Source organism: Nasonia vitripennis, chromosome 4 (genome assembly GCF_009193385.2).
Source record: "Nasonia vitripennis strain AsymCx chromosome 4, Nvit_psr_1.1, whole genome shotgun sequence".
Classification (NCBI taxonomy): Eukaryota; Metazoa; Arthropoda; class Insecta; order Hymenoptera; family Pteromalidae; genus Nasonia; species Nasonia vitripennis.
Window position 1 is genome coordinate 27537874 of NC_045760.1, and position 12413 is coordinate 27550286.

The window sequence follows — 12413 nt, forward strand, 5'->3', positions numbered from 1 at the left end:
GACTTTCATTCTTTATAGATTCTTATAGAAATGCACTGTATTGAACAAGTATTTATTTGAGCAATATGCCTTGTTTGGCCTGCGCTCCTTGGGCCGTTCATACAATGAACAACTCATCTTTCTTTCTTATATTTCAAAACCTACTATGATTATTATATTCGCATCAAGTACCACGTGACTTGTCTACGCGCATGCGTCCAATATATCGGCGCGCAAAAACTCCATATTTTCTCCCGCGGTCTTCGCGGTGTTGTTTTCCTGAAAGTATACATTGATATATATATATATATATGAAAATATTTATACCGATGAGTGAAAATACAATTAAATAAACATATTAATAAGGTAATTATTTGTCATTATAATATAACAGTAATAGTTGCGCGTCAATTTGAATAACAAAATATTTATTCAAACCACTTACATGTTCTCTCAAATATATAACCTCTTTAACCTGATAGTGAAATTTAAAAAACCGTCACATCTAAATAATGTTCTTTTATTTACATTTTATTGTTACATTCGCATATAGATTTTCTCCAAATTTAATACTACATTAACATAGCTGAAAAAATGGATACAGAAGACATGGAAAACTTCGAAACAGAAAATGATGTCACTGAAGAAAACACAGATAATATTGAAAATATTCATATCGATGAGCCTGAGATAGAAGAAAGTGACGATGAAGAGATGACAGCTGCACAAGCGATACAAGCACTTGAAAATGCTTGGCTCAATGAAAAATTTGCTCCGGAACTCTTGCCCCATCAATTGCCACTTGTCGAGACCATGCTGGAACACATAGTGCACATGGAAAATAATTTAAAAAAGTAAATTACTTTATTTAGTACTGAATAGCCCATTATTGATCTAAATATATAAAATCATTTTATTATTTTTAGATTGAAAAAAGGAGACATTCGTCTAAATATTCATACGATGGAATTAAGTAGAATAAGATTTGTGATATCAAGTTACCTTAGAAAAAGGCTTGAAAAAATAGAAGAATATGCCATTCACTTATTATCAGAGGATGCTAAACGTGATGTGAATGAACATTTTATGACAACTGCTGAAGCTAAATTTGCTAGAGAGTATATATCTAGCGTTGAGAATTTGTTCACTGCTGTTGCCTTACAATATATACCTCCAAGAATCAAAGAATTTGAACTGAATAAAATGGCATCCAAGCCAAATATGAATAAACATGTTTTTGTCAGCGCAAATAAAGCTGCTTTGGGAATTTTGATCCCAGGCAATGATATAGAAGTTGATTTTGAAGAGGGTTCACAACACATTATACAATACAGTGCTATTGCCCATTTAGTTAAAACTGGAGATGTGCAGTTGATATGATCAATATAAATCAGTGTAAATAGAAAACTGTTCAAACTTAGGGTCTTGAATGAATGTGTACATAAAAATATTGTTAAATTTATAAGGTGGCCTTTATTGTAGGACAACTCATGCAAGAAATTGTTGTGAAAACTAATGTTTAAATTATGCATTAAATAATATCAACTTGATAAGTTTAGTCAATATTTATATTTTTTCATCGTTCAGTTCTACAAGAACTGTCAAGGTAAATAAAATTTAATACTATTTATGTAATAATGTCATGTATTTTTTTACTTAATTATTATCGTACCATTACATATTATATAAAACTAAAAATCTTACAAATATCACAGAATACAGTTCATCATATTAGAAAAATATCCATCTTTTAGTTGCAATAAATTTTGTGGAGTGTTAAATTCAACTGCTTCACCTTGGTGTATCACCAAGATTTTATCACTGTCTAAAATTGTATTCAGTCTATGTGCAATAGTTATAATGGTACAATTTGAAAATCTCATTCTTATAGTTTTCTGAATTATTTCATCGGTACTTAGATCAACATTAGCTGTAGCTTCATCAAGGATTAAAATTTTATTTTTTGCCATGATGACTCTAGCTAGACACAAAAGTTGTTTTTGTCCAGTACTGAGATTGTTGCCTCCATTTTCGATTTGATGATCTAAGGTATTAAATTTACTCTTTAATTCTACATCTTCTAATGCTTGCCAAATAACGTCATCATTATACTTCTGCGCCGGATCAAGATTAGTCCTCAATGTGGCAGTAAATAGCACAGGATCTTGAGGTATGATAGATATTCTACTACGAAGATCGTGAAGTCCGATCTTTTTAATATCAATATCGTCTATAAATATAGAACCATCTGAATTTACTAGTCGAAATAATGCAGAAATAAGAGATGACTTTCCTGTTCCAGTTCGACCGACGACTCCAATCTAAGAATAATCAATAATTTATTAATACATCAGGTTTACAACTTCATTAAAATTCATCTTGTATCTTACCTTCTCTCCTGGCCTAACGCTCAGATTTATATCTTTCAAAACTAGTTCATCTTCATCTGAGTATTTCAAAGATAAATGATCAAACTTAATTTGACCGTTCTGCGGCCAATTCTTTGATAATGTGTTATAATCATTAGTTACAAATGGACCTTCCTGCTCCAAACTTGTGAACTGAAAAATTCTCTCTACACTTATCATTTGCGTCATCATCTCAGTCGTTTGTCGAAGACCGTATTGAACCGATCCGTACAGCATGAGAATCTGAGTTATCGCCAGTCCTACTATTCCAGCAAAAGTATTACTGTCTTTGAGAATTATAAAACAAAAAACGACGAATGCTAACAGACTAACAGACAAAATATCAATATAAAAACCAAAAGCTGACGATGACACTATATTGAGATAGTGAGCAGACGTGTGGACGTTCTGCAATGAATCGAATTCTGCTTTCAATTTTTCTTGAGCTTCTGCTGAGCGAATTGTAGCAAGACCAGACATAGTTGAATTGACATGAGAATACACTGGACTTTTTGCTGTAAAATTAAATTTATTTAAAAACAATATCAAAGCATGAACGAGAATCACTGTTTAAAAAAATACCTTTGCTCTCTAAACGTTTTATATTTTGAGCGGTCGGCAAGTACACATTTTTCAATTTCCAACAACTGGTGCTCATTATGATCATGGGAACTATTGACCACCAGTTTATAATTAAAACCTGGATGCTCACACCAATTATTTTTAACAGCACTTGCAATGCATCGAGTGTCGTGGTCGGCAAAGTTTCGTCAACCAGTCCAATATCTTTTGAGAATCTGTTCAGAATTCTTCCTGTAATCAACCAGTTGCATGATGAGCAATTATTAATTATTAGTAACACACTATAAAATTATATTCGTTAGTTGTATTATGACTCACCCGAAGGGTTGATTTCATAAAAGCGCATAGGGGACTTTAAAAGACACGAAAACATTTGATTATGTAATTTTCTACTTGCAGTCATACAGATTTTGTAATAGAAAAGACTGCTTGCAGTCCACATGATGACACTAGCTAGCAGTAAACCCGCGAAAACGTAAAGAGCAAATCTTAGTTCAATTGAAACACTACTATTATTTGTATGAGTTTTAACTTGACTCTCCTCTTGCTTAATCCTGTAATGACGTCAACAAATTAGTGTAAATATATAAGAAAGCTATTTATAAAGTATATTATGACGAAAACGTACCAATGAGCCAACCAATAATCACATCCAGTGACGGAAGCTTGTGCCAAAACGAAGTTCAGTACCAAACAGAGCAACGCAAAAATCGAGCCTCCAGCTCTGAAATATCTCCAGCACATAGAACTAGTAGATAATTGTTTGCTTTTCAAAAGCTTGTCTTTCTCATCAATCATCACCTTCGTTGATTTATTTTCAGTGAATTTTAATTCGAGTCCGTTTTGAATTGAGCTTTCATCTTTTAGCGGTGTTTTATTTACTACAGGACTTGATGTATGTTGAGGTAGCTCAAGTAAGCGGTAATCGATAAGATGAGAAAAAGTACCCGAGTAATCTATTTGACCCTATGACAGATGAGTCGTTATCTGTGTTAGTCTTGTTCATTCAAAAACTGCATATTTTTATAATAAATTGATGCAGAAACTACTTACATCGTTTATAACGATAATCTGATCGGCTTCTTGAAAGTACTGAAAATTGTGAGTTATCAGAATTTTAATTTTTTCCTTTAGCAATCCATTGATGCAATTATCGAATACAAATTTGCCCACTTTACTATCGACTGCTGCCAGTGCATCGTCAATCAAGTATATATCCGCATCTCTATAAATTGCTCTAAAGGAAAGAAACCAAGTCATTGTATCAATCGCGGAAGCCATTTTTTTCATCAAATCATTTAAAAATTTAAAAATAATACCTCGCCAAGTTAACCCTCGCACACTGACCACCACTGAGCATAGCGCCTCGATCACCAACGTACGTTTCATCTCCATTCAGTAGCGACTCGAAATCATTTTTCAAGGCACAAGCGCTCACGACTCGATCATATTTCTCTTTGTCATAATCTTGACCAAACAATATGTTGTTCTTTACGGTTCCGGCAAATAGCCAGGGTTCTTGGGAAGCGTATGAGACTTGGCCGTCTACCTTAATCTGTCCAGAATTTACCTGCAGTTCTCCAAGGATAGTTTTTAAAAGCGTTGACTGTAAATCAAAAGTGTGAATTAAACTCTGTTATTGATTGCTTTTCATTTTATTGATACGTGTTCGCGTACTTTTCCTGAGCCTGTCGGACCAGCTAAAATGCACAGCTCACCAGCTGAGATTTTCAAATTGATATTTTGTAAAACTTGCTCAGTCGTGCTTCTCGACCAAGAAGCGCTCAGATCTTCAATAATAATGCGGGCACTGCCTTTTCTCTTTTTAACATCCTCGAGATTCATCTTCGAATCAACCTCATCCAAAAATAAAAAATCCTATAAAAAATAATAACAAAATACAATGAACAACAAAAATAACGATTTTCAATTCTTCGCTTCCTTACCTCGATACGCTTGAGGGAAACTCGAGCCTCGGCAGCTGAGGAAAGAGCTCGTGGATAAAAAACAGTAATCATGACCTTAATCATACTAAAGTACTGAGCCACTGAGTACACCACACTGGCCTCCAGAGCATTGCCAAGCAGAACATAAGTCATTATGATGAAGAACATACTCGTGCTCTCAGCGAAGACGGATGTCGCCGCGCTGACTCCCCGCATGTAAGATTTCACAGCGATAGCATCCACTTCATATCTATAATAAACGGCACATGAATTTGACGCTTGCTTTGAATATTAGACTACAAGATCTGTTGTTTTCATTTACCTTCTTGCAAGGAATACTAGATTTTCAAAGGGTTTCTCCCAGGTGTACATTTTTATCACACGAATCCCTCGCACTATCTCACTCATCAAGCGAACTCTTTCGTCGGTCTTACTCGCAACTTTCGCCCTAATCTTTGCTGTTACTTTGGCCAAATGTTCTGAAATTAAATATTTGTGTAAATAAAATTTAAATACAGCACTTTGATAAGATCAATTAAATTATTTATTTATTATTTACTAAGCTCTTACTTTGAACGGGAACGGTCTGGATGACGAGAAAAAATATACCAGCCAAAGAAGACACGCCTACGTTGTTCCAAATGAAATAAGCCATTACAATACCTTGAATTGGCAAGACCCAAACATAGTGCCAGAACATGCAGACGTCTTCGAATTTTGCCACATCGTTGGATAATATGTTTATAATGCTTCCAGTGTTAAACTCGTTCGACGATGAAATTGAAAGACGAAGGATCTAAAAAAACAGTCATCAAATCCCCGTAAAAAATATTGCACCTGCAGTGCGACGTAATTTACCTTTCTATGCACCAATGACGAGATAGCTATCGAAATTCTCATTCCTACTTCTTTTCTACCTGCTACTGAATGATGTCCTACCATTGCTTGGAGCACTATCATTGCCAGAAGAGCAACAGCACAAAGACAAGCATCTTGAGTCGTGGAATCCGAGCGAGAATCAAAGTGCCAGATTAAAAGTCCGAGAGTAAAAGGCAAAAGACCTCTGAAAATTTGAGTACTTATATAATTTAATCAAACTGATTTTAAGTCTTGTTCAATTTTTTTATGTGAAAAACGTCGTGTTACCTTAAAATCACACATATGATGAAAACGTGAATACTGTAGTACCAAAATAGTCCGCCAAAAGTTTTACACAAAGCTTGGAATAAACTAGGCTTTCGGTTTGTAAATTTATGGTTTTTTAATTCTTCAAACCATGCGCTGGCAAAAAAAATGTCTTTTTATGCTGCTAAACTTGTTTATCATTATTATTAAACTTTTCTTTACCTTTCCAATCGATCCCCAAGTGATTTACTGGAGAATTCTGGTAAAACGTTGTGCAAATCATCTACATCCAGACTTTTGTGTTTCTCGCGAAAGAATATTGGTTTCAACCACCTGTTGATAAATCGTTGAATAACGAAAAACACGTTACAAAAGATTCAACTTGTACTAGTTTGGTTATCCCGCGCACAGCGGTTCTTGAAAGTAAAGAACGAGGGGGATCCCGCGAGTTTATCGTCGGCACAGCGAACTATATATAACTCCGCGCACACGTACATAAAATTAACAGAAAGCTAAACCTAAATTTATAATACTTGACACAATTTTTCTCGCAATAATTATTGAACCATTTACTAAAGAAACCAACAAACCGTACAAACCAAAGTAGTACATTATACGCATGCATAAAAACATTTATTTCATAAATTATAAGTTTTATTATTGGTGAAAAGTCAAATGTAAATTCTTACCAAAAGAATAACTTGTTAAAAATGTTCATTTTTTGAAGGAAAAAAAGATGAAAATTGAACTACTGGAGTATAAATTTATATATTAGTCCCGATGTTAAAAGTAACGAATTCCTTGTGCGAACAGTGCCGGAGATATCCGACACTGGAATATAAAACATAAAGTCAGTACGTGGAAAGCAGAAGAGGTAATGTCTATCAAAAGTCTGTTCGTCTGTTTGTCGCATGCTCTTGCGTATAGTGACTGTTGATGACCTGAATCACCGCGAATACTTTAAACTAGAATTGTTGTATAAATCAAGTTTTACTTGATAAAATAAATTAAAAATCCAGATTTCATTCGAGTAAAACTACATTCAAGCACAAATGTTGAAATAAATACAACATAGAATTTTATATATCATGTGTCATAAAAATTCTAGACGTAACAAGAATACGTTTTTACTATAGATACAACTCTGTTTCTAAATGGAGACTGGCAGTGTAATAAATATACACAAACGCTAACAAAACATGGTTATAATAATATATACGCTAACGATACATGAACGTATTTACATTTACATCTCGACAAACAAATGTTATAATAACGCAATTTATGAAAACAATAACTTAAGGTCTTCGATTGTTAATCTATTGCTGATAGATCCGGACAAAACATTATTTGCGATTGCCAACTTCATATCTTGAAGTTTTTTTACTTTTTCTTCGATTGTATCTCTGCATACGAATCTGTAATATAAAATTTTATTCGATCAAGAAAAAAAAGATAAGTAATGGATTTTATAAGATAATTATATGGTTTATAATATTAAAGAAAATTACTTGTAGATATGGACATTATTTTCTTGACCAAATCTGTAAAGTCTGTCCATAGCTTGAGTTTCCAATTGTGGATTCCAGTGCAGATCAATCAAGAGTAAATTGTTTGCTCCAACTAAATTCAGACCTACTCCGCCAGCAGTCAGAGATAAAAGTAAGACATTTAGTTTGTTATCACTGTCGTTCAGCCTATCAACTATTTCCTGCAACCAATAATTATTAATATTTTGATTTAAAAACAAAACAAAAAATAAAACATTTTATTTATAGTGATAGTATACCTGTCTATTTTTTACGGCCACTTTACCAGTGAACATTTCGAAATAGGCACCTTCCATAAGACACAGGTTACTTGCAATGATATCTAGGAATTTGGTCCATTGCGACACTATGATAACCTTCTCTCCTTTTTCTAAAACACTATTAACAACATCTAGAACTGCTCTAACCTGAAGAAAAATAATTGCATTTGAGTAACAATATATTTAATTATTTGAATAAAACTTATAAAGGTCGACATTACCTTCGAACTTCGTCTGTCTTTATCAAAAACACGATTGGTCCGAGACATTACTCCTCGAACCATTTCCTCGTCGATTTCGTCTTCATCATCAGATGTCAATTTGTCCAGCTCTTTTAGGATTTCTTCTCTGCAGTTCTTATTCTCTATAAGATTTTCGGTTGATCCAAGATCAACATCAGGATTGTCGAGCATTGATTTTATCAATGACGGATGGCAACACATTTGACGAAGCCTTAATATCAAAACTAAAATATAATAATTGTCGATTTCATCATGATGTTTCATCAAAACCAACATTAATCTGGTAATTCTGTCTGGAACTTCTGCAAAAATAAATAAAAATAGATTAGTATAGACTTAAATCACACATGCATATTTTGCAGTTGTAAAAAAAATTTACCTTGTTGCACAATGTTCCTTCGCCTGTGACAACCAAATGTTTTTTTATGTTCTCGGTCTTTTCTTTGTTCCAAGAACTCGTTGAAAAAAGTTTGTGAGTATAAAAGTAGTTTCTGATACACTACTTTTTCCTCTGAATCTAAATCTACTTCGATTAAATCGAACCTTCTTTCGGGCAACGACTGTATAGCTCCTTTAGCTATTAACTCGGTCTTTGTACGCCTGAGCATCAGCGTTGTCGTAATAACTTGCAGGCGGTGAGTAGCTTCCTCTGTATCTGGACTTACCCATCTTCGCCAAAGTTGTATATCATCGAAAGGATGACACTTAAGAAATTTTAATAGTGCATAAAAATCCAATTTCCGATTTTGTATCGGCGTTCCAGTAAGTGCCCATTTGATTTTCGCTGACAGTTCGCACGAGGAAATGCTAATTTTTCCTTGATAATTTCGGATGTAATGAGCTTCATCCAAAATCACTCGTTCCCATTTGATCTACATTACATAACACATAGTAAAATATTCATTCAATTCAAATGACATCATTTTTAATAAATAAATGTAACTACCTTAAATATTTTTGAGCTCTTTTTGCTTGATGGGGCTATATGTAATTCCCGTTCCTGTTGAATAAGGTGGTATGTTGTGAGAACTATGTCGTACTTTGCCAACTGTTTAACGCTTATCCTTCTGTTTGGCCCATGGTAAACAAATACTCGTAGAATTCCTCTACGACATTTTGTATGAACCTCCCTTTCCCACTGCCTAAGCACAGATGCTGGACAAACCACCAACGTTCTACCATCTATAACTGTGGAACAGATATTTTTTTTAGTACTTGAGTAAGAATATAATTAATACGAAAATATATATACATATAAAAAAATTCCCTTACTCTCACGGGATTCATCATCCGGTTCATGACCCCAGTCCTCATCAAGTTCATCATCTGTGTCGGCGTCTAAATCACCGTCAGCTCGGGCTTTTGCTTTTCGGTCATTTTTGGCCGCCAAAATTAAAGAAATCATTTGGATAGTTTTTCCCAGTCCCATGTCATCAGCTGTAAAATATTTGATTTTGTTTATAAATACTTGAAGAAAATATTGAAAACAATGAAAAACGTAAATTAAAAATACCCAAGATTCCGCCCTTAGGCTGTCGTTCCTCTCTCCATCGCATCCATTTTAACGCGTGCCTTTGATGAGGCATCAGTGGCACCAGCAATCCACAAGGGTTTCTCTCGATAGCATCTACAGGGATGTTTGTGAGAGAATGATGAAGCTTCTGTACGCATTCATTCGTTAAGAAACGCTCTCTAAGAAACGTTTCCATACGCTTTTCCCCCACATTTCCTCGAAAAGTTGTATGGACATCACTGGGAATTGCACTGACATCAAAATTGATGTCTTCTGCCAAATTTGGAAACTCATAATCCTTTAGATTCTCCAGCATTTCTTCGTCAGTTTCGTCATCTTCTGTATTTAGATCTTTATTTTTCAATGGACTTCGCAATTTAATATCAAAATCTTTCTCAATTTTCGGAATCGTTTCTAAAAAAAATTAATCTACTAAAAATTATTTCTTGGAAAAATTTTCTAAAAAATCATAGCCAATAAATATTACCTAATTTAGGTTGCTTCGGATATTTGTTCTCAATATCATCATTGTCAAAGGACAATTCATCGCTTAGACGTCGTTTTACCGCTAAACTATTTGATCCTCTGTTACCTATGAATAATGTAACAATTGACAAGAATAAAAAATTTCTGCGTACACGCGCCTTCGAGCAGAACTATAAAATAAACAAGTTAGCAAGACTCACCTTTTGATGTGCTTGGAGTAACCATGTCACTCTCCACAGGGATACTAGATGTGGGCATTGCATATTCAGCAATTGAACGATTTTGGGCGGCAATTTTGACTAAACGACGTCTCAACGGTCCTAAATTAGCTATAAAAAAAAAGTAATGTAAGAATCTATATAAATAGAATATTAGAATTGAAAAATTAGAAGCCTTTTGAAGTGCTAGGAGTATCCATGTTACTCTCTACTTTAGAACTACTAGAATTTCCAATCGCACATTCAGCAATCGAAATTTTCTTGCCTTTTAGTGGCTTGCATTTTGGAGTTGCTTTTGGTTTCTCAACTTGATTCATCTTGTTTAAATCAACTTTTGGAAACATGTCTAAGAAGTCTTCATCCGAGATTTCTTTACCAATACCACTCTCACTCATATTGGTTGTGACTTCTTCAGGTTTATTGGCATTGCTATAAATGTAAAAAAATTTTTTTAAGACTTTCATATTGATATTTTAGTTTTATAAACGCATTTAGTAGATCAATATTACTAAATTTTGGAAAAAGAGACAAGTTAACATTGAATAATTATATTTTACCTAATAAATGCGTCAATATCAAAATCCTCATCCATTTTAAGTGAAGATGACCTTTGTATGGAAAAAGGAGACTTAAAACAAGTGCCACTGTCGTCATGTTCAGCAGGAGTTTTCTGCTTCTCATTTGAATTAGAGAATACACTGGCAGGCTCATTTGAAGAAGCATCGTCACCAGCAGCAATGATCGAACATTCTTGAGAATGATTATCATCGTTGGTGTCAACGTTAACCAAATGCTCTTGAGGAGCATCCTCGCTGTCAGTATAGTCAGCATCACTAGCATACTCTGAAGAATCCTCATCATCGCTGATGTCTGTGTGATCATTTTCTGACTCACTTTCAGAACAAATCTCTTGTACACGCTGCAATCTAAGAAATTTTTGCTTTTAAAAATAGAGCAAAACAACTAGCAGAACATTCATAATCCTATCTTTCGAACAAAAACTTAAGAATTTAAGAAAAATGAAATCTCCCAAATACAAATGCAAAACCACTAGCAGGACATTCTTTCGAACTAAAATGTCAACCTACCCAAAATGATTGTAAACAGTCCTTTGCCAGAAAAATATAAAAGTTCAGAACATGAATCCTTTCTAGCCAGAAATGACTAATCATAAACAGACCACAAAAGTTCGAGTTTCAATGACGAAAGGTATTTCGTTTCGCCAAAGAAAACCCGCGGAGGCGCTGCCAGGCCGCGCAGCAACAAAGAAAACAAAAATCCTAATATTTACCTCTGCAGTGCCGAGTTCGTCCTGGTGACCCTCGTGGAAGTGCCCGGCTGGCTCAACCCGGAATTGGACCTGGTGATTCTCGTCCTGGATGTGGTGGGCTCCAACAAATCACTAACGGTCGGCTTCTTCTTTGTTGCCTTTGATTTACCGCCGCCTCTGCTACTCCAGCCCCAACTTCTTCGGTAAAAACCCATATCGAAGCCGCTTTTCTCTTCTCCACTTGTTTATACGTAAACCAAAAAATCTTAAACTAGACTAAACAAATCCGGCACCAGCTAATATCCATATTAGAATAGGATGGAACATTATTATCGATGAAGATGCGAAAAATTCCAGGATACGATTCCGACAGAAACGACGGAAATAGACGTTGCGACTCGAAGCGCCGGGACCCGACAGGACTGAGCTTGCGAGGAAAAATCGCCGGCACTCGCGCTCGCGGCCCGCCGTTTTTGTTTCGCGGGATCTGGTGAGAATCGCTAGAATCGTTCGGGGCGACAACGCACTAGAGAAAAAAATGCTAGGTTTCGTAACTAGATCTGGTGACGACGGCAACTTCACGAGTAAAATTCACTGGAATTCTTCGAAAAATTGAGCAACGGTCGTTGACAAGTGAATTTGAATATCGAATTTCGATTTTGGCGAAAAAGGCGTAGCAGATTCGTATGATTGCATTATTGCACGAATATTATGTATTCACAAAGGCAATAAAGCAAACTATGAAGTATATAGGTATAAGCAGACCATCATAAACGGGGGAGATTAGAGAGGATTATCGGAGGACCGATAGTTTTTCCGGTCGTTGCATGTCCG

General features: G+C 35.0%; 3 protein-coding genes across 5 annotated transcripts; 1 reads left to right on the top strand and 2 right to left on the bottom strand.

The window, feature by feature from the left end:
- Positions 1-174: 174 nt before the first annotated feature.
- Positions 175-1614, top strand: LOC100122478 (DNA replication complex GINS protein SLD5). The gene is made up of 3 exons (XM_001606034.6): positions 175-345; positions 533-833; positions 906-1614. Exons 2-3 carry the CDS (start codon positions 574-576, stop codon positions 1357-1359), a joined length of 714 nt encoding a protein of 237 aa, XP_001606084.1. The 5' UTR covers positions 175-345; positions 533-573; the 3' UTR covers positions 1360-1614.
- Positions 1604-6913, bottom strand: LOC100122468 (multidrug resistance-associated protein 4). Of its 2 annotated transcripts, none has more exons than XM_008211856.3 (15): positions 6730-6913; positions 6263-6373; positions 6062-6196; positions 5774-5978; positions 5486-5711; positions 5238-5394; positions 4916-5165; positions 4647-4847; positions 4289-4575; positions 4023-4206; positions 3598-3935; positions 3288-3523; positions 2970-3200; positions 2370-2902; positions 1604-2300 (listed from the first exon to the last, which is right to left on the bottom strand). In XM_008211856.3, exons 1-15 carry the CDS (start codon positions 6756-6758, stop codon positions 1689-1691), a joined length of 3735 nt encoding a protein of 1244 aa, XP_008210078.1. In that variant the 5' UTR covers positions 6759-6913; the 3' UTR covers positions 1604-1688. The 2 variants fall into 2 exon arrangements, with proteins under 2 accessions (XP_008210078.1, XP_016843863.1); XM_016988374.3 differs by having other exon boundaries at positions 1612-2300; positions 4647-4826.
- A 147-nt stretch (positions 6914-7060) lies between these two features.
- LOC100122455 (transcription termination factor 2-like) lies at positions 7061-12079 on the bottom strand. 2 transcript variants are annotated; one of them, XM_008211853.3, is made up of 13 exons: positions 11601-12079; positions 10918-11235; positions 10575-10738; positions 10292-10420; positions 10093-10197; positions 9606-10019; positions 9365-9529; positions 9039-9280; positions 8472-8964; positions 8072-8394; positions 7830-7997; positions 7552-7751; positions 7061-7458 (listed from the first exon to the last, which is right to left on the bottom strand). In XM_008211853.3, the coding sequence occupies exons 1-13, from the start codon at positions 11792-11794 to the stop codon at positions 7323-7325; spliced, it is 3051 nt and encodes a 1016-aa protein (XP_008210075.1). In that variant the 5' UTR covers positions 11795-12079; the 3' UTR covers positions 7061-7322. The 2 variants fall into 2 exon arrangements, with proteins under 2 accessions (XP_008210075.1, XP_008210074.1); XM_008211852.4 differs by having other exon boundaries at positions 10867-11235; positions 11601-12077.
- Between the last annotated feature and the right edge of the window lie 334 nt (positions 12080-12413).

Excerpts from the sequence above, each read along its gene's own strand:
- LOC100122478 (XM_001606034.6), top strand. The coding sequence starts at position 574 with ATGGATACAGAAGACATGGAAAACTTCGAAACAGAAAATGATGTCACT. Across the intron at positions 834-905 it reads ATGGAAAATAATTTAAAAAA|ATTGAAAAAAGGAGACATTC; the intron begins GTAAATTACTTT and ends TATTATTTTTAG.
- LOC100122468 (XM_008211856.3), bottom strand. The coding sequence starts at position 6,758 with ATGAACATTTTTAACAAGTTATTCTTTTG. Across the intron at positions 5,395-5,485 it reads CCAGACCGTTCCCGTTCAAA|AACATTTGGCCAAAGTAACA; the intron begins GTAAGAGCTTAG and ends ATTTAATTTCAG. Across the intron at positions 5,166-5,237 it reads CTAGTATTCCTTGCAAGAAG|ATATGAAGTGGATGCTATCG; the intron begins GTAAATGAAAAC and ends CGTTTATTATAG.
- LOC100122455 (XM_008211852.4), bottom strand. The coding sequence starts at position 11,794 with ATGGGTTTTTACCGAAGAAGTTGGGGCTGGAGTAGCAGAGGCGGCGGT. Across the intron at positions 7,998-8,071 it reads AAGACAGACGAAGTTCGAAG|GTTAGAGCAGTTCTAGATGT; the intron begins GTAATGTCGACC and ends ATTTTTCTTCAG. Across the intron at positions 7,459-7,551 it reads AATAATGTCCATATCTACAA|ATTCGTATGCAGAGATACAA; the intron begins GTAATTTTCTTT and ends TTTATATTACAG.